Below are 20,807 nucleotides of genomic sequence, written 5' to 3'. Positions count from 1 at the left end.
CCCCTGCAAGTCTCATCCAGGAGGCCAGTGGAGGTCACAGCTGAGACCTGGAGGGACTGTCAGTGCTATGAAGAGCTGAGGCCATGACCCCCAACCTCCTAATGAAGCTGCCCCCTCATGGCTTCTGCAGCAGGCTCACCTCACCACTTCTATCCAGGACCGAGAGTCAGCCCACAGACCCAACACAGCTTTCCTCCACACCCTCCACCAGGCAGAGAACACCCTCTGGAGCCTTCCCCACCCCACGGCGATGCTGGGCAGCACTCTCACAGGCCCTGAGGCCCGACCGTGTCTTGCTACCTCACTGGGCTGCAGCTGCCTCCTGGAGCCCTGGAGCCACCTGCGCTGCTCTCCCTCCAGAATCCCTGTCACGGCTTCCAAGTTTCCTGCAACCCAACCCCCATTCCCCCACTCCAAGGATCCCAGCCTGGAGCACAGCCAGAACATGCCAGGGGCCTTCAGCTTCCCCTCCATCTGTCCCTCTGCTCCTTCCCGCTGAGTCTCCTAACCTGAAGGCTGAGGCCAGCCAGGAACTTCCCTCCATTGCCCTCTTCCTCCTCTTTTGCCTGCCTCTTCCCAAGGGCCCCATGATGGCATGGCTGCAGTGAACTTGACTTATAGGGAAGGGGAAGGAAAAACACAACTGCCTCCTCCTTTCCAAACACTTCCCATGGGGTCTGCTCCCCCTGCTGCCTCCCCTCTTTGGCTGGCCCTATTTGGGTGATTCACAATAGCACCACTGACCCCAAGTTCTATGCTACCTAATCTGCACTACCGTGAGAAGGAAATAAATACATTATTAAAATGTCATTAACGTGAGAGAAGCAAGAAGTAGATACCTACGAGTCCATGAGAATTCCCCTCGTAAACTTAGACACTGGGGAAAAATGTGAAATGTTCACACCCTCCTCCTGCCCTTCTTTTTATGTGCTCAGTTTTCCTTCTATGAGCGTGTTCTCCTGTATGTTCTGTGACACATGCAGTAACTGTCCCCTTGTCTGCCCATGAGACCCTCGGGTGTTTTTCTTGCCCACAGAATTAGCAGAATTACTCCCAGGCTACCCAGGGGCCACAGAACACTAACATCCATGGTGCATTCTCTACAGGAATTACTCTGAGGCCAAATCTAAAGCAAATGGAAGTCTTTAAGTTGTTATGTTTTGCATGAATTTTAAAAGTAACAAAACTCAATACCCCGTCATAGATTAAACCAAAGATTTTCAAAGCACTGATCAGATATAAAGCAAAAATCAAGACATTAAATTTATAAAATGTATTAGGTTAATAATACAACCCAGGAAGGAATCCGCTAGGTGGTATTTGAATTTTTTAAGCTGTTTTGAAAATACAAACCTCCAAGGCACATGTGAATTTGTATTTGTGTGTGTGTGTGTGTGTATGCGTGCCAGTGTGTTTAGCTTGATAATCTGGGTCTGGTTGCTGGGAGACAGGGGCTTGTATGTTTCTCCCTCTCCCGTTCATTAAGTTCATGATGGGAGTCTGAACATTCAAGTTGTTTTTTTGTTTTGTTTTGTTCGTTTGTTTGTTTGTTTTTGAGATGGAGTCTCACTCTGTCGCCAGGCTGGAGTGCAGTAGCGCAATCTTGGCTCACTGCAACCTCCACCTCCTGGGTTCAAGAGATTCTCCTGCCTCAGCCTTCTGAGTAGCTGGGACTACAGGTGTGCATCACCATGCCCAGCTAATTTTTTTTTTTTGTATTTTTTATAGAGACGGAGTTTCACCATATTGGCCAGATGGTCTCGATCTCTTGACCTCGTGATCCACCTGCCTGGGCCTCCCAAAGTGCTGGGATTACAGGCGTGAGCCACCATGCCCAGCCCAAGTTGTTTTGAACCTGTTGTTAAGGTCCCAATTCACTGCAGGAAAGGCTATTAAGTACAGTCTTCAACAGAACTGGAAGAAGAGACATGGGCCATGCCTGAGCATTAAGGCTGGGAAGCTGCCCTGAACCCCAGGAGTGGAAACTGGAGTGTCCAATCTGAGTTTTGCTTCTGGACCAAGTAATTACTAAAACTTGGCCTAACCAGTAACAGTCCCTGCACCTTTCATTCAAGGAACAGGAGCAGTGCTGGGATGCTCTCTCTATCATGCTTCCCTGTGATCCAGAGAAGCCTGAGAAAACACAGAAACATGGCGGGGAGGGAACATGCCTGTCCCCGCCCTGCCCAGGCTGCTGGGGCCAGTTCCAGGCACCATGACTTCTACCTGCCTGCCTTCCACAAAGCACTGCTGACGGAGATGAGTTCTCCTCCAACAGAAGAAAAACCATAGAACTTATTCACTGTCACCCAAAAGTTAGCAAGATGGAAAGAAGACCTCAATGAGTTTCTGAATTCCTGCTTGACCCATTTAACTAGCACAACTGAAAAAGTATCTTAAAGGGCCACTCTGTGCCCTGTCTTCACTTAGCACATTTCACCTCTTTGGATTAAGGATTTCTGGACAGACTATAAATCAGAAGCACCAGCAATATTTGTGATGCCAAAACTGACCACTAACAAAAGTGAATTATCATGAAGTTTTGGAGGGGTGGGAGTGGAAGTTTTATGTGACGTCCCTTCCCTTCGAGGCACCCTTCAGTGTCCCATGTATACGTGAGATACATAAGCCAAGGCTGGTCACCACAGTGCTGTTGTCTCCCTGCACAACACTAGCAGGAAAACACAGTGATGAGGGAACAGTTAAGAGGACAACAGGACTCACTGTCCAGTCCCCTCCCCTAAAACTGTCTATGAACCAACAATCCACCCTTCCTGAGCTCTCCATTCTGTTCCTCTCGTCTGTGTATCCATTTGGGAGCTGGTGCCACTGTGCCCAATTACAACTAATGTATCTTTTTTAAATTTTATTTTTAAGAGTCAGGGTCTCACTCTGTCACCCAGGCTGGAGTGCAGTGCTGCAATCATGGCTCACTGCAGCCTCCAACTCCCAAACTCAAGCAATCCTCCCACCTCAGCTTTCTGAGTAGCTAGGATGATAGGCAAGCGCCACCATGCTCAGCATTTTTTTTTTTTTAAGAGACGGGGGTCTCACCATGTTGCCCAGGCTGGTCTCAAACTCTTGGGTTCAAGTGATTCTCTCGCTTCAACCTCCCAAAGTGCTAGGATTACAGGTGTAAGCCACCACACCTGGCCTAATATATCTCACTTCCTGGTATTGTGGATCCTAAAAGCCATTTCATAGGTACACTTCTGACCCTTGCTCTCTTTCAGAAGAGAAAGAGAAGGCTGAAAACCACCTTCTGGATGTTCTTCTATCATAATTTGGTGTCTCTTGGGTGAATTCTGTCTCCTAACTTGGTTTTAACCACAGTCTGTGAGCTGAAGGCTCCAAATTGTATGTCCGAGACCTGGCTCCCCAGCTCTAAAGCCACAGACTCAGCAGACGATTGGCATCATCATTGGCTGCCAACAGGCACCTCAAACACAACACACCCAAAATAGGTATCGTCAGCAACCCCCCATCTTCCTCCCTCATCCTTCTGGATGTCTCCTCTTCCAATCTAATCAGTCACCACGTTGAAATGATTCTATTTCCTTTACATCTTTCAATCCCACTCTTTCCCCTCTGTTCCTACTATAATTTTTTCTCTGGACTTCTGCAATCACCTCCTAATGGGCCTATCTGCTTCCAGCCTCACTCCCCAAAGCTGCTCGAGTGACTGCTCTTTTTAAACTTTGTATCTGATGATGTCACTTGTACACTTAAAACCTTTCAGAGGTCCCTCCCGCCCCAGGATAAAATCCAAATTCCTCAGGGTTGCATACCAGACCCTATACAATCCAGACCTCCTATTTCTCTAAGTTCAGAGATGCTCCCTGCCCTCCCACTCCACTTGGCACTCAACACTCCCACCCTTCTGCAATTCCTCCATTCCCAAACTCTCCTGTCCTTGCCCCACAACCTCCAGACAGCATTTGCACTGCTCTTCTCTTGGCTCAGGCAGCTCTCCCCTGCCCTTGCCCCTCATCTCCCTCCCCACTGCCACCTGTCCTTCCAGATCTGGTCCCAGGCCTCTAAGGGGCCTCCCCTGACCTCCCATCTCCACCCCACACCTGTTCACACTCCTGCCACATGCACCGTGCTGTAGTATAACTGTTCCTATGCTTCTCCCTGAGCCTGTGACCTCCCTGTGACAGGTCCTGGGTCCCTCAAATCTGCACCCAGTATTTGGTCCAGTGCTTGGCAAAATAAACAGGTTCCCTGGTGGGAGGAACTAGGCACAGTGCCATCAGATGGCCGCATCACATTTTCAAGGCCTCTGATGTTCAGGCAGGGAGGTGGACTCTGTGCTACAGTGAGCCACAATAAGAATAAAATGCCATTTTAGGAAAAGTAAACTGGCAGTGCCACACGGGGCACTGTGAAGGATTTCAGAACACAGGGCAGGTGGCAATGAAAGTAGGCCGCTGAGATGGCAGTGCCCTTTGCTAGAGTGGCTAAGAGCAGTAAGGGAGATGCGGGAGCGCAGGTGGACTCTGCATCTGCATCTGGATTCTGCATCCGTGAGTGAGTGTTCTGCACAAGCAATCACAGCAGCAGCTGTGGACTGGCACAGGCAGCCAGAGAAGGTGGCACAAACAGGTTCCACCCCCAGGTGGGCACCCCAGGCCTGTGGTATGCCACCCTCCTGCATCTCAATGGATAAAATACAATCTTATTTGCTAACTGATATGGTTTGGCTGTGTCCCCACCCAAATCTCATCTTGAATTGTAGCTCCCATAATTCCCACGTAGGAACACACACGTGGAAATTATGGGAACTACAATTCAAGATGAGGGGCCTGGTGGGAGGTAACTAAATCATGGGGGCAGTTTCCCCCATACTGTTCTCTTGGTAGTGAACAAGTCTCACAAGAGCTGATGGTTTTATAAGGGGAAACCCCTTTCACTTGATTTTTTTTTTTTTTTTTTTTTTTTTGAGATGGAGTCTTGCTCTGTCACCAGGCTGGAGTGCTTGACCCTTATACTCTCTTGCCTGCCACCATGTAAGAAGTGCCTTTCGCCTTCAACCATGATTGTGAGGTCTCCCCAGCCACGTGGAACTGCGAGTCCATTAAACTTCTTTATCTTTATAAATTACTCAGTCTCAGGTATGTCTTTATCAGCAGCGTGAAAACGGACTAACACACTAACTTTTTTCTCCATCCTGGAAGGCAGCAGATTTAAGGAAGCTATGGATGAACGCTGTGAAATGAATGAATTCAGCCTCAGCAGCTATTCCCTCCTATTCATTGCTGCTTCCCCAAAATGTGGGAAGATGAAGCCAAGCAGGGAAACTCCTACCTGAATTCTGCCTCCTGAGCTACGGCTCCCGTTCAGAGGACACGTCGCCCTCAGCCCCGCTGCTGGCACTGCGGTCTTCTTTTCGGGGAGTGTTTCTTTCCTTGCTTGATTCAGAAGGTCCCTTAGCTCTGGTCTTTTCTTTCCTCTGCTGCTGTTTTTCGAGCTTTGACAGCTGATTAAATAAAAATAAAAAAGAATATTTTACAAACACAAACACATGCCTGTGTATCCCACACACCAGTGACTTCCCAGGTGGGAACCATTGAAAAGTTTTTTTCTGATAACCTGGCAGAGCACAGTGGTTCAGATATACCAAATTATACACAGAATGTTTTTCCAACAGGCACCTGAATCACTGAAACAAATCATTAGTCATAGGAGTAATCACTCTCAGACTTTTCCCCAACCATAATTCAACTTGGCACACAGTATGAGGGAGCGGTCATGCCACAGCCTTCTTCAACAGCCTTAGAAGAGCTCCACATATGAAGGCTTTTCATCTCTTACTTTTTTCTTTGATAGTTTTTTTTTCTCATCAAGTTACCTTCTACTTGTTGTTTTCTTTTTTCTTTTCTTTCTTTTTTTTTTTTTTTTTTGAGACAGGGTCTCACTCTGTTGCCCAGGCTGAAGTACAGTGGTGCGGTCACGGTTCACTGCAGCCTCAACCTCCTGGGTTCAAGTGATCCTCCCACCTCAACCTCTCAAGTATCTGTGACTACAGGTGCATGCCAATTTTTCTGTAGAAACAGAGTTTCACCATGTTGCCCAAGCTGTTCTTGAACTCCTGGGCTCAAGCAACCCACCCACCTCAGCCTCCCAAAGTGTTGTGATTACAGGTGTGAGCCACCATGCCACACCACGTGTTTTCTAAAGAATGTTCAAAACACATTACTCTTTGCTGAAGATTACAGAGAAGGCTGTGAAACAAAGTGCATTAAGCACACTGAACACCGTCTCAGTTACCAGTTGATTTGAGACTGAAGGCTGACTTGCTTGCAGGCTGCGTGGTGGCAACACTCAGGACACTGGCCACTAGAGCCTTCTTAGGCTCCCACCAGGCCAGCAGGGGACATGCCCCTGATGTCTCACTCGAATGGAACCTGGGCCCACTTCTTCCCTGAATAGTTCTTCAAAGAAAGCATCAGCTAGATGGCTGAAAGAAGCTTCCATCATCTAACACTGAGCAGCAGCCCAGCCACTACAGGAAGGCCTGCTGAGAAACCCAGCAGAGAAGACCGGCCAAGTTTTGAACCACGGAATTTTCTTAGACCAAAAAACACAAGAGACAGCAATACCCAGTTTTATCTCCCTCCCAGACTAAGTCTGTGAACTTTTTCTAGTTTACATAAAAAGAAGGAAACTTATTGAAGGGCTGGCTTCTCCCTGCTGGTCCCTGCCCCACATCCAAGACACAAAGAGGAGTCACTTCCCCCAATCTGCCAGATCATTTCTTCCACTATGAACAGACTTTGAGTTAACCCTTCGAGAGATGAACAACCAACCAGTAGCTCTCAATTGGGTCCAGGAAATCAAATTTATTAATAATTGACTTATAGTAGTGGTCCCCAACATTTTTGGCACCAGGGACCGGTTTTATAGAAGACAATTTTCCTGTGAGATGGAGGACAGAAGAGGGGATGGTTTCAGGATGAAACTGTTCCATCTCAGAGCATCAGACATTGGTGAGATTCTCATAAGAAGCCTGCAACCTAGATCCCCCGCATGCACAGTTCACAATGGGGTTCCCGCTCCTATGAGAATCTAAGGCCACTGCTGATCTGACAGGAGGCGGAGCTCAGGTGATAATGCTCGCTCATAGGCTGCTCACCTCCTGCTGTGCAGACTAGTTCCTAACAGGCCACAGGGATTAGTACCGGTCCCTGGCCTGGGGGTTCAGGACCCCTGGCTTATTCTTTCCTACTCCCCATTTACCTGAAAAGCTGTAGAATACAGCTAAGTTTGGTTAATATACTAATTAGATTTTGTGAATGAAGACATCACTTCACCTTTGACTCAGCAACTCTCCTCCGAAAACTCCCCTGGATAAATTTCCACTTGTGTGCACAGTGGGGGCTTCTAAGAACATGGACTGTAGTGTCATTTGTATTTGCAAAAACCTAGAAACAACCCAAATGTCCATCAACATTAGGAGGACAGATACATGTAATGTGGTCTGGTCCCCTAAAGCAATATTGTACAGTAGATATACATATATCAAAATAGCCAAGTCTTGGCCAGAGGCGGTGGCTCATGCCTGCAATAGCGGCACTTTAGGAGACCAAGGTGGGCGACTGCTTGGGCTCAGGAGTTTGAGACCAGCCTGGGCAACATAGAGAGACCCTGTCTCTACAAAAAAAAAAAAAAAAAAAAATGCAAAAGTTAGCCAGGTGTGGTGGCACATGCCTGTAGTCCCAGCTACTGGGGAGGCTGAGACGGGAGGATCGCTTGAGCCCAGGAAGCAGAGGTTACAGTAAGTTGAGATCATGTCACTGCACTCCAGCCTGGGTGACAGAGGAAGACTGTCTCAAAAAAAATTTTTTTTAATTAAAAAAAATAGATAAATCTTGAAAATCATGTTATACAAAACAAATTTAGCTTCAGAAGGCTATATACAGTAGGATTCCACTAACACAAAATAATACTCTACATAGCTAGTGAGTTCATGCAAATACAGTATGGCCTGGAAGAATACACGCCAACTTCAATACGCTAGTTAACATGGAGGGGAAAAAGGATAATGGGATCTTAGTGGAATGAATATATACAGGCTTCAACTGTAACCATCAACTTTATAAGAACAAAACCAGATCTAGAGCAGAGTTACTAATCAGTGCACTCCACAAAATGCACGTGACACCTGGACCAGCAACAGTAAGATGCTCGTGTCAGAATGTAAATCAGCACATAGCTTCCTTCATCAGCAAAGTATTGTGAGAGATTTCTTCTCAACTGTGAGCTCCGTGGTGTAGCTGACTTCATTCTGGCCCAAAATGAAGGTTGCAGTGAGCCGAGATCACGCCACTGCACTCCAGCCTGGGTGACAGTGAGTATGCATACACATATACACACATATATAAATACTCATGAACAGGTCCAAGTTAGATGCTGAGAAAGTACAATTTTAGTTTTAAAAAGTAAGATGCCGTCTCAGTTTTGTTCTTTGTTTCGCCATGGCCTGGTAACAAACAGTTCATGCAGCAGCACTTTAAGTAGGAATGAATGATCTGGAGCAAAGATGACAAAAAGCTAGCATTTTTAAAATCTGAGAAATGGCCACACAGAGCTGCTTGTTACATAGTTCTTTGTAGTATTACTTTTCCATGGAAAAATATTTTTCTCTTGACTATTCTGCCACAGGTTAGGAGGAATTTCCTGCATCTAAAATAACAGGCTTCTTTCCTTTCGTCTGTCTTCTGGTGTTAAAATGCTCTTTCTTTGATGAAATGATAAGGACAGTATACAGGACTCCTTCTGTCTCATTCCCTTTCTTGCAAACTGATTTTGGATTTTTGCAATGTGGATATACCCATTACTACTAAGCTATACACTTAAAATGGTTAAGATGGTAAGTTTTATGTGTATTTTACTATAATGTAAAAAATTAAGCAATTTTGGAAATCATAAGTTAGCAATCCATGCTAGACTCCCCAATTTCTTTTTGTTTTCTATATTCCTGATTCATAAAATCCAAATATCTTGAAATTGGTGTTCTGCAGTAAATTGTGGTAAGCTGCCTTCTGCTGCCAGCAATTGACATTTTATATTCGCATCCATGTGTTCATACTTGTATGTCTTACTTGTGTGTAGATGCATACACATATACACACGTATATAAATACTCATGAACAGGTCCAAATTAGATGCTGAGAAAGTACAATTTTTAAAAAGCAGGATGCCCTCTCAGTTTTGTTTCTCATCTTCAGAGATTAAAAAACAAAACAAAACAAAACAAAACAAAAAAACAAAATGTGAATATCAACAGTCACAAAATTAAATAAACCTCCTCCTCCCTGCTAAGACGTAATCTCATGCAAAGGCCTCTTTGTGACCCAGCCTGTTCTTCACTTTGTACTCTTTTATGCTATTGAGAACCAGATCCAGAGAGGACGATGAGGAGTAACCCCAATTAGCACAGCCCTCTGGAGGCTTCTCAGCTCCTCGTAGTGTCATTCGACTCTGTGCTGAGGCAGAGGCACAGACACCACAGATGCAGAAACGTCCATCTGACCTTCTCCTCCAACCCCATCCCCTCCCACCGAGAGCCAGCTTTTAAATCACATGTGATAACTATTTAAATGACAGGCACAGCCCACATTTCTGCCAGTGATGTAATGCTGACTCTCTTACAGTATTTATCTTAAAACAACCCAACCACATATGGCTCCATGCCGCAAACTCAAGTTCTCTGTGAGAACATTGTGAACTAACCTAATAAATTTAAGCCTTTTCTGGGAAAACTTGGAATCCAATGCAGCCAAAATGTGGAATTTACATCTCAAGGCAAGAAAGCAGCTGGATTTTTTTTTTTAAGGAAACAAATGAGAAAAAAGAAGAAGAAAAGAAACTGGTACTGCATATGAGCTCAAGCAAAATGTCAACAGCTTTCAAATTAAGAGGGGATGCATGTCAAGGAGAATATAAACCACTACAGGTCTGTGAACATACAATCTACAAACACTGAAATAGAGTACTTCTGGGTTTTTGTCTGTTTGCTTGTTTTTAATCAACTGGCAAGAAAGCCCACATTGTAAGGGAGAGACTGTCCAAACCATGCTGGCTTTAGCACCTTAGAGAGAAACCCAGCCTTCCAAAAGCTGCCCTGGACACACAGACACCACCAGGGGCCAGGTGATGATCCTGTGGTCAGCCTGCACCTCTCACAGTGAAGCTTGGGAACACGTGTGCCAAAAGAGGGGGGACTGGAATATGCAGATCCAGACTCACCCAATTCATGATTAAATCCACTGAAAACATAAGGGATTTTCTTTTTAATTAAGATGCCCAAGCTCTAATTGCACAATCTAAGAATGAACTAGTTGAACATTGATCTTATAATGCCTGATTTCAGGGCCTGCAAACTTAAATGCCTTGAGAGACCAGCCAGGAAGCAAAATGAGTTAAGTGGCCAAGAGTAAGACAATATGGCAGGGTGGAGCCTGAGGACACACTGCAGAGGACAAGCTCCACCTAAGAACATTCGCACTTTCTTTTCAAACATGTATCTGGACCATAATGTTGATGGGGTGCATATGTGTCACCTGTCAGGGATCCCCACTTAGCATTTCCACCTATGTGACCTTGTTTGCTTTTAATAACCTGATAGCAGTTGAATGATCATCAATGTCCCACAGAGAAGCCACTGCCAGCTGCCTACACCGCAGCTACTCATCTTCCCAGCCCCTTCCTCCCTCCCTGCTGGCAGGAGTCTCCTACTTCAGAGGTGGCAATGTCTGGTTCTCCTGTCACATGGCATGTGATACAAACCATAGCCAACAAGACCTGAGGGGACTGCAGAGGGTCTTTGGAAAAAGGCTTCCCTCCCTAATAAACACAGGTGAGAGGAAACATTGCCTTCCTTCCTATCCTTGGCCATAGTCAGGGGAGGAAACGGAGCTTCGGAATGGTGCAGCTCTCAAAATGAGGAGGGACATCCAGAGGTGCACAGAAGTCTCTGGAGAGCCCCGGCAGAGTTGAGCCAGCTGAACCAGCTTTCCCCTTAGGGGAAGCAACCAGGCTCCTTACTGTTTAAGCCACCCTCACGTTATAAGCCACCCTCATGTAGGTTTGTGGCACTTGCAGTTGAAAGCAAAATCTTGCACCACATGCCCATGGACATAAACAAGACAGCGACGCCCAGCAAGGTCATGTGACTTGCTTAAGGTTTTGCAGCCTGCTAGTGGCTGAGGGGGAACACACCCAGGCCTCCAGACGCCAAACCCCGCATTCTTCCCAAGGAGCCACATGACCTCTCTTGCTTAATCTATTAACTTCACTTAGCAGTTAACTGTTGGGCACTGACTATACCTACTCTAGGTGCCAAGGACACAGCAGAAAATGAAGCAGAGCCCTGCCTTCCTGAGGCTGACTGTCCACTGGAAAAATAATTGGCAATCCCCACTCACACGAAGCCAGGCCTGCTCTAAGCACTTGATGTGTATTAGGGGTAAAGCAGAGGAACCTGGGGGTGCTTCGAGCCCCCACCATTCTGCTGTTGCCCTCTGTAGCCGCACACTTGTCTTCATAGGTAGAAAGCATACAGGGACCTCAGAGCCATCTCCATTTGCCAAATTAAAGAGAAACTGGTCCTAACCTTGGTCCAGCTCCTTGGTGGTTTAGCAACATGCTGCTGCAGGACTCAATTCGTCCATCCTTTTCTGTCCCGAAGGCTGAAGAAGCCAGAGGATCAAATACAATTACCGGCAACAGTTTAACTCAACCAGTAATAAGGCTGGCTAAGAGCAGAGTGGGGAAGCCTCAGAAGTGACACGAGCCTAGTGTTGGCTCTCTGATGTCCCTGGTACTTGGCCTCAGGAAAGGGCCCTGTGTGCCTGTCAGTGGCAGTGGGAGAAGCAGATCAGAGTGAGGGAGCAGAGTCTGACCTGGGCCCACCTGCTGACCCAAGGCAGCCCAAGGCAGGGGAAGCCCAGCAAATGGGACATGGACACTCAGGACCAAGCCCTCAGGTGATGGCCTAAGAATGCAGTTAGCATCCGCACATCCTAGTGGGGCCACTGGGTGGCCAAAGTATGGGGGGGTCTCCAGGGCAGGCAAGCCCCAAGTTTGGGGAGGGCCAACGAAAGCTGTGCTGGGAGTGGGAGTCAGGTCCTGGTTGGGGGTGAGAAGGCAGGGGCACTCCAGGGACTGGCATCACCCGAGTGTCTACTCCTCACTCCCAGGCACACCGTGGCAGATGGCACATGGCAGGGCAGTGTGTCTGAGCAGAAAGCAACACACAGAGATGACTGAAGACAAGGATGTTAGGGCCACACAGGCAAAGGCAGAAGAACAGAGGCCCAGATGGGAGTGGGGTGACAGGAGGGAAGGGCCGAATGAGGGGCACCCTAGGCAGAACTGAAGCATTCTTGTTGGGAGTGGCAGAGGAGTTGAGGCAACACCAGTGAAAATCATCATCAGAGACTTCAGACAGGACCGGCACGGCAAGGCAGCAGGGCAGGCTTGGACACAGGCATTGGGCAGGAGCCCGAGCCACCCATTAGCTGAGATGGACACAGTGATGTGGCTCGTGTGGCCACAGATGAATGACTGAAGAAATGAATGGACAGGACAGGTTTTGTTTGCAAGATCAGGACAGGCAATAGCCTCAGAGGGCACAGAGGCTCAAGCTTTTATGCCAGCTGAGTAGGAAAACTGAACAACTCTTCACCAGCACTCAGAGGGCATAGGTGTTGGCAATGGCAGGTGAGGGGCTTGCCTTCGGAGTTGGGGTATCTGTCTCTTAAGCAGGCAGCAGGCCACTGGGAAGAAAAAAACAGAGGCTCTTGGGCAGCCAGTCAAGGTCTGTTTTTCTGTACATGATATGCCCAGGGCAAGGAGAGGGGGTGGCTGCAAGGTGCACACGCCCTGAGACGTGCAAAGCACCAGATCAACAGGGAATTGCGATTTGCCTCTGTTCCTTCACACACATAGCATCACTCATGAAGCACCTTGAAAGACAGATCCCTTCACACTGTGGGATGATCCAGGGTGACGATGACACAGAACATGAAATGAATAAGGAAGTTCAGGCTCCCATGGACACTAATGAGGCAGGGGGCGCACCTTTGTGAATAAATTGGAGAGCTGAGCACTTTGTGTCCAGTTGGACTCTAGGCCACCTGAAGATTCCACTCACTCCAGGGGAAAATCAGACAAGGTGAGCTGCCTGCAACCAGCAGCACTTACCTAGGCTTGAAGGATTAAAACCTAGCCCACAGGAACACAATGTCTGCTGTTGCCATCACCCCCTTATCTCTCTCAGGAACACCCAAGTTTACCAGGCCATTAAGCACTAGATTTAGCCATGAAGGGGTTCTAGAAAACTGATTTATGGGCAAGTCCTTTCAGAACACAGGTGCCCGGAAATCCCTGAAAGGAAGGATTACTCTAGAGTATGGATGTCCAACCTTTTGGCTTCCCTGAGCCACACTGGAAGAAGAAGAATTGTCTTGGGCCACACATAAGATACACTTACACTAATGATAGTTGATGAACTACTAACAAAAAAGAGTCTGTGCATAATTTTCATGATATCTGCCACCACAGAGAAGCAAAAAAGTCCTTAAATCCAAAGGGTTGGACACTGGTGCTCTAGAGTGAGATGGTGATGGTGTCTTAAACTTACTTCCAACATGATTTTGGGGAATGATGGTGAAAAATTACAGCTTCTCATAGACGTCCTAGTTTACTTTTGTGATAAGTCCCACAAAACTCAACTCAACTCAAGACTTATTCTTTGTCTTGAGTCTACAATTTACAAAAAGAGCACCTCCATCCTCAAAGGGCCCATGCACATAACTTGAAATCTTAAGCTCTTTAAAAAGTCCATATTCACACTCAGTAAATAAATGACCCCTTAGATTGTGACAATCAATTTGTCCCCTTTGGCATTCCGAAAAATCAAGAACAGATATTATAATTTGAAGATTGCTTCTGAACACAATAGAGATGAGGTCAGTTAAATAAGAGCCCGCCTCATGCCACCTCCAGGCAGCTGTCAGGCTGGTAGGAGCACCAGGTCTCGGGACTCCTGGCCAAGCCTTCAGTCGACCTGGTTCTTTGTGGCGCAAACACCTGCACAGGGGCTTCTCGTAACTGCCACAGGTCCAGGACAGCACACCCTGTTTCCATTCTTGCTGGACAATGCCAGGTATGGCCCTATCTTTGAGTTACTTTAATGCTAGTTATTATCTGCCAGACTACTCTGTCCTGCATATGAGCAAAATCTAATTAGAAAGCAAAGAAAATAACAAAAGAAGAACTCAAATCCCACGAAGTCAGTTACCATGATTTTTATAGATCATAATGTAGACGGAAAAGTTCTGTTACAACCAAACCCTTGCAAAGATTCCAAAAAAGTCTTATGGTGCAAGTCATAAAGATCAAATATCTCCTCTGCAATTACTTTTAAAAATACCTCAAGGTAGATTACTCAGCATTCTCGCCCACTCCTGTGGCCCGGCTGATGTCAGGGGGAATGGCTGGAACCAGAGGATGCTGTGCAGAGGACGTGCCCAGCCAGACCCCACAGAAGTCAAGACATGAATTAAAGGCAAAAGGGTAAATGCCGCCATCCATTAGCCCATTAACTCATTTCAATAGCTTTAGAAATTTATCTCCACAATGCTCACTGTCCTTTCTGAGTGTCCATCAACTACCACCAGTAACAAATGCTCTGATTTTTGTCAAGTCACTTAAACCATGCTGTGTGATCATTCTGTCACCCTGGAGATAAACACAACCAGCTGTCATTTGGTATTTGCTTAGTTGAATAATGAAGAATTTCAAGACAATGTAAGAGTAATGCATGCTGTGGAACACAGAAAAATGGTTTAGGCTGTTTCTCTGAATTTCACCATGCCTCAGTGTGCTCTGCTAGGCCACAGAAACTTCTGGAAGGCAACTTTCCACCACTACTGTCCAGATGCAATAAAGCCCAAAAAGGGCACAGTAGCCTGAGAAGCCCACTGCCCTTTGTAGCAAGATGAGACATCTTCGGGAATGGATTATCATGAGAATGATGGAGACTTGCACTCAAACTCAGGGAGAGGACATTGCCACTGGCCAGCCCGATGACCATGTGTCAACTTTGTATAGAGATTCATCTTTCCCTTCAGAAGTGGGACATCTCTTGAACTGAAATCCCACGAGTCTGTGACCTTTGGCTTCTCCCTGTTTCTTCCTGCTACTTACAGGCCTGGTGGCAGAGGGTAGGACGGGGAAAGAAGGAGGAGGCAACCTGCAGTAAGCAAATGGCATTTATTGGTAAAAATCTGAGGATAGGAGTCTGAATCTAATGTGGCATTTTACAAGATCTATAGAGACCTACATCCGTACATTACCTCTAGCTGATAAAAACGTGTTTAAAACACAATTGGAATTTATATGTGAATAATTTGTTTTCTCAAACTGCAGCTTGATATAATTTCATATTATGTGATAATTCTGAAAGCTTTTAAAAAAAATGTCCTTGTGTAATGGAAAACCCAACAGAATATTAAGAGAGGATGTTTCCATAACACACCGTGTAGAGTGCCATTATGTCAGTGGTGGCATTGCATTATTTTTAAATCAACTGGTTGCTTAACAAAAACATTATGAAGCAAAGTGCACACATGGTACCTAATTTTCATACATTATTAACTCTGCTTGAGGTTTTTGTAGAATTTTTTTTTAATCAAGCAAACAGGCATCTGTCCCCATCTGAAATCATGCAAGCTAATTTTATTTTCTAATTCCCCATTGTTTGAAAGAACCCTTTTAAGTATGCAAAAATAAGAAGAGGGACAGTTCAGTTGCCTTTCTATTATTCTTATTACTCTGACTTAGCTAAGTCTCTTTGGTCTACTCCTTCCCTGCAAGGGGACATGGTGGAACAGCTCCAGCCTTCAGGCCCTAGTGGTTGCTTGTTTCAGACCATAGTGGGATGGGAGAGGTTAGAGGTCAGCCCAAGAGTGTTTCCCTATCAGTGTAGCTGCCCTCAAAACCTCTTTGTTAGCTCCCCACCACAGACACTGCCAGAGCCTACTGTGTCCCCCAGCCCAGAGGTCACCTGCAGCCTCCATGGACAACTGACCTGCAAGCCCACGGCCTCCTACCTGAGCATCTGCCCCTTTCTGCTTAAGGACACCCTGTGGCCACAGGCGGGCACAAGGCCTGAGTATAGGGCAGGCCAGAAGTGTCCGGAAGTTAAGGATTCTAGAAGTGGTCCTCAGTCACTGAGAAATGAGACATGGGGTGCTAAGAACCCCACCCTCCTTCTGCCCACTGAGCCAACTGAGATATGTCCCACACAGTCCCCCTGAGGACACCTGGGATGGTTAACGTGCCCTTTTAGGCTTTCCTCCCTTGGCCTCCCTTCCTAGTCCTCACTTCCTTCATGGAAGGACCTCCTAAACAAACCACCTGTACACCTAAATCCTTTCACTTGGGGACCTAAACCACAAGCATTTTAAATGCTTTGAAAAAAACCACATGTTAACATGAGAATTCATTATGTGTAACTCGTTATCTGGCCCTCTCTTAACCAGACGCCTACATTGGTTTACGTGTCTGCATATTGGAAGGCCATGGCGGATGTTCAGGATTACTCCCCACCCTGCAAGGCACTTAAAGAGGCTGGAATGAGAAGGAATGATCAAGTAAGTTTGAGTATAATCTTGTCACATTTTTATTATATATGCTAATTCTTTGAAAACCAGTAGTCCATACGTGTGACAAACGATACACTCTAGTAGCCAGGGTTTTGTATTATGTTGCTGTCCATTCCCTAACCCTACTGGGGAACAAGGTGTCGACTGCACTTCTAACACTCCCAGTGCTGAAGTCGCCTTTGCTTCACCACACCTATGTCCTGGGTTTTTCCTTTAATGGGGCTAATGGTAAAACGTCAAAGAGAGGACAGAAGTAACCATTTCCCTTTCCACTGAAGGAGATGCACTGGCCATGCCCCCCATGTACTCCTGGTGTGCGTACCCTTACCATTTTGTAGGTCGTAAGCTATTAGAAGGCAAAAGTAATCAGCACCTATTGATTCTACATCCACTTTAGACTTTAGTCAACATCTATTATGTCGGCACATGTCTGGTTAATAATCATGAACTGTAACAGAGTTTAAGGAGGTACTTAAGCAATTTCAGTGTTGGTATTCCAATGCATAATTGGTAACAGAAAACTGTTCATGAGCATTTTAAACTAACAGTGTTCTTTAAATGATTCAAAATGTTTCTTCAATTTACTAGAGTCTTAAGAAAAAGAGAACCATTTTTCCTCTCCCACTTGGTCTATACCTTGTATAAATGCCAAGCAAGCAGATTTGGAACAGTGAAGAATTATTCTACAAAATAACAATAAAACAAGAGAGGAAGACATGGAACCTAGAAGAGCAGTAGACATGACCTGGGAGAAAGGTGGAGACCAAATTTGGGCAGGACGTGCGCTCAGCAGCCAGGACAGCAAGTGGCCCACATGGGAGCTAATAAGGCTTCCAGAGAGTGGGCTCCACAGAGGGGCACTGGAGCGAAGGCCTGGGAGCAGGAGGAGTAAACAGAAGTACATTCCCCAAGGCTTCAAGGAGAAAAGAAAGAGAAGAACACACTCCCAGAAAAGCAAAAGGCTGAACAACAGCAACAAAGATTATAGGATACAACACAGCTTTGTGGTGCATAACAGTTACAGAGTCCAGACAATAAATATTGCTTATTGAATCAATTAAAAATAATGACATAACAATGATGGAGAGATGGAAAGTAGTAGGGAGTGAAGAGTGTTGAGTCTTCATCTATATAGTAGCATGAAAAAATGTCAAATTTTAATAAATCAAGAAATAGCAAAAGTTCATTATTTAGAAATAGAGAAAAAATACATAAAGAAATTGCTTAAAATATGTTCAAGCTGGTTGCTTGTGGATAAGAGGACAAGGATTGAGGGCGGAGAACAGGCAGAGAGTGTTATTTTTCATTATACACCTTCAGGTATTATGTGATGTTGAGTTATGTTCATAATACTTTAATAAACAACTTAAATTGATTGGAGAAAGAAAGCACACACAGTGGATGTGGTTAACAACAGATCAAGTTCTACAGAAAACCAAACTAATGATTCAGAAAAATCAGTTCATGTCATTTTTCTGATACCCAGAGGAAAAGATGATAAGCAGAAAGCAGAAACTTGGAAATTCAATACAGGAAATCCAGTCATCTGTAGGATAGGACCTGTAAAAGGAGGGAGTGGAGCAGATGCAGAAAAGACAATATGAAAAAACATCACAGAAGGGCTACAATCCTTCATCCCATCAGCTAACGAAAGGCTCAGTATATAAGGGAAGGACCGACCCTCAGGGAAATTTAAGAAAGGAGATCCATAACAAGGGCACTAACCTTCCCTTCCACACCACTAAATGCAAGTGGACAGCCAGGACGCTAAGACACTGACAAACTATATGTTGGGTGAATAAAAGACTGCATGACAACAGAGGAATGGATGAAGAGAAGTAAGGAACTCAGTCAACCAAACACCAGGACAGGACAATGTCCACAGAGTCTGAGAGTAAAAGATGGTGACCCAAATATTCTATGTCAACCAAGACATTCCAAAACACGCAAATATTCAGAAAATATAACATCATTCCCATCCTTAAAAAATAAAATAAATGACTCATAAAAGAGTTCCAGCCTCTTGAGAATAATAAAGGAAATTATGTTAAGTAATGTAACAATGCCAAATGAGTTATACAAATGCCAAAACTAATTCTTGAATGAGAAAATATAAAATGCAAACGAGAAGATAATCAAGCTTATCTGGATCTAAAATCCAGATTCACAATCAATTTAAAAATTGTAAATAAATGCAAATGCCTAATGAGCTTGTGGAAAAGAAGAGCTCAACTTCATTAGCAATTAAGTTGATACAAATACAAACAATAAGATATAACTTATGATTCATGAAATTGATAAGGACTAAACAATTACAATACTCAGCCTTTGCAAGGGTTTGAGGAAAGGAATATTTTATGTTGGTGATAGGAGTATAAATTTGGGCCTTGGGAATGCAATTTGGCAATGCATATTTTAAAGCACTAAGTATATGCTTGTTATGACCCAGCACTCACACCCATTGGGATTTATCTTGTGGAAAATAACTGGTTGTTAAGCACAAAGATACATGCAAAAGGATGTTCACTGCACTCGTTTTTACAGTAGTAAAAACTGTGGAACCACTTAAACACCCATAAGAAGAGAGTTCTTTAAACTATGACATATTCTGTACAGATTGATTTACCACTTGAGGTGTTGATAGGGAAAATAAATGGCTGCAGTAAACAAAAACCACAATTCCCATCTCTTCATCATTAAAAAGTGTATATTTTGGGGAAGAGTACAAGAGTCAGCTCTGAGGGACTGTTTGGCAGTGGAGCAGGTAGAAACAGGAGAGCACACACAGGCCCCACCTAGAAGAAAAGACACAAGCAAAAGGACAGCACTGGAGGAGGGGCTCAAATACAAAGGCCAGGCCACCTGCCTAGGGACACACATGTGCAATAGAAGCCACTCAGAGAGAGAAGGAAGAAGGGAGGTGATGAACATAAGGGGCAGGACAGCGGTCATCCCCGGCTAGGGGTGGGCTATGCAGGGAGGAGGCAGGAAGGCCCTGGGTATGGAAGTCGCTCTGCTTCTTAGGCTGGGAGGCAGTACCTAGGCTGTTTGTGTTGTCGTTATGCTTTTGACACATGTGTATTACAGATACTCCTTTTCAGCTATCAAATATTACATAATAAATTTTTTAAAGCACAGAAGTGATGACACTTCATTTTTAGTCATGGCTTTGCCAAAGGGCTCTAATATATGACTTGCTTCCCCACAAAATATCTGAAGAGGAATAAAACCACTATTGATCACAAATGTACAGTTCTCCAGTATGCAGCTTGTCAGAGAAAATGAAGTGCTCTTCAAAAGTATTATTATGACACTTCTGCAAATTTAATTGAAATCTCAGCTCTGAATACCCCGGGGCCGTGGTTGAGCCTGTTCGGTTTCAGGATCTACCAGTAGCTCACAAAGAACCAGAAATTGAACGTGTGTTATCATTGCCATTTACTTCTGAAAAGAAATGTTAGCAAACCACGACAAAACTCTCGTGAACTCTATTTCTGTAGAAGAAAATGTATCTATAAAAGCCTTAGCCATGAGGCGGAAGGATCACTTGAGCCCAGGAGTTCAAGACCAGCCTGGGCAACATGGCAAAACCCCATCTCTACAAAAAATACAAAAACTCACCAGACGTGGTGGCACATGCCTGTAGTCCCAGCCCCTTGAAGGGCTGAGGCAGGACGATGGTTTGAGTCCAGGAGGTCATGGCTGCAGTGAGCCGTGACTGCACCACTGCACTCTAGCCTGGGCAACAGAGTGAGACCCTATCTTAAGCAATCAAGCAAGCAAGCATCGGCCGTAGGTTTGGTACAAACAAAAGCTGCTGTGCCCAGCTCCCAGGTGTCTTTGTCATTAGCCTCAATTCAGTTTCAGGATGCTGTCAGGAATTGTCACTCCTGGGAGGAAGTGTGCTAACAATGAAATTGGAGAATGGATGCAATGCTCAGAGCCATCTTACTATTTTTATTCTCCTGCCTCAAAATACACCTATCACCAGACAGACCCGGGGGACCCAGGCAGGGGCTTTTCCTGCCACATGAGCACTGCTTTGTGCTCTGAGAAAGCACTGCTGCCAGCCTCAACAGCTGCTCTTGTGAGTTTCCTATGCAAATGAGGCCTCAAAAAGATCTGACAACC

The 20,807-nt window shown here is 45.3% G+C and overlaps 1 protein-coding gene across 1 annotated transcript in view; it reads right to left on the bottom strand.

Moving 5' to 3' along the window:
• DTD1 (D-aminoacyl-tRNA deacylase 1) overlaps window positions 1–20,807 on the bottom strand; it is a 171,087-nt gene that overhangs the window by 14,465 nt on the left and 135,815 nt on the right. The window contains exon 5 of the mRNA XM_034946911.3: window positions 5,308–5,479. Coding sequence (XP_034802802.1) covers window positions 5,327–5,479 — 153 coding nt within the window. The 3' untranslated portion in view covers window positions 5,308–5,326. The remainder of the gene's footprint in view (window positions 1–5,307; window positions 5,480–20,807) is intronic.

The sequence above is a fragment of the Pan paniscus genome, chromosome 21, assembly GCF_029289425.2.
Source record: "Pan paniscus chromosome 21, NHGRI_mPanPan1-v2.0_pri, whole genome shotgun sequence".
Lineage (NCBI taxonomy): Eukaryota > Metazoa > Chordata > Mammalia > Primates > Hominidae > Pan > Pan paniscus.
Note: the sequence above shows the minus strand (reverse complement) of the source record. Positions and strands in the feature narration are given on the sequence as shown.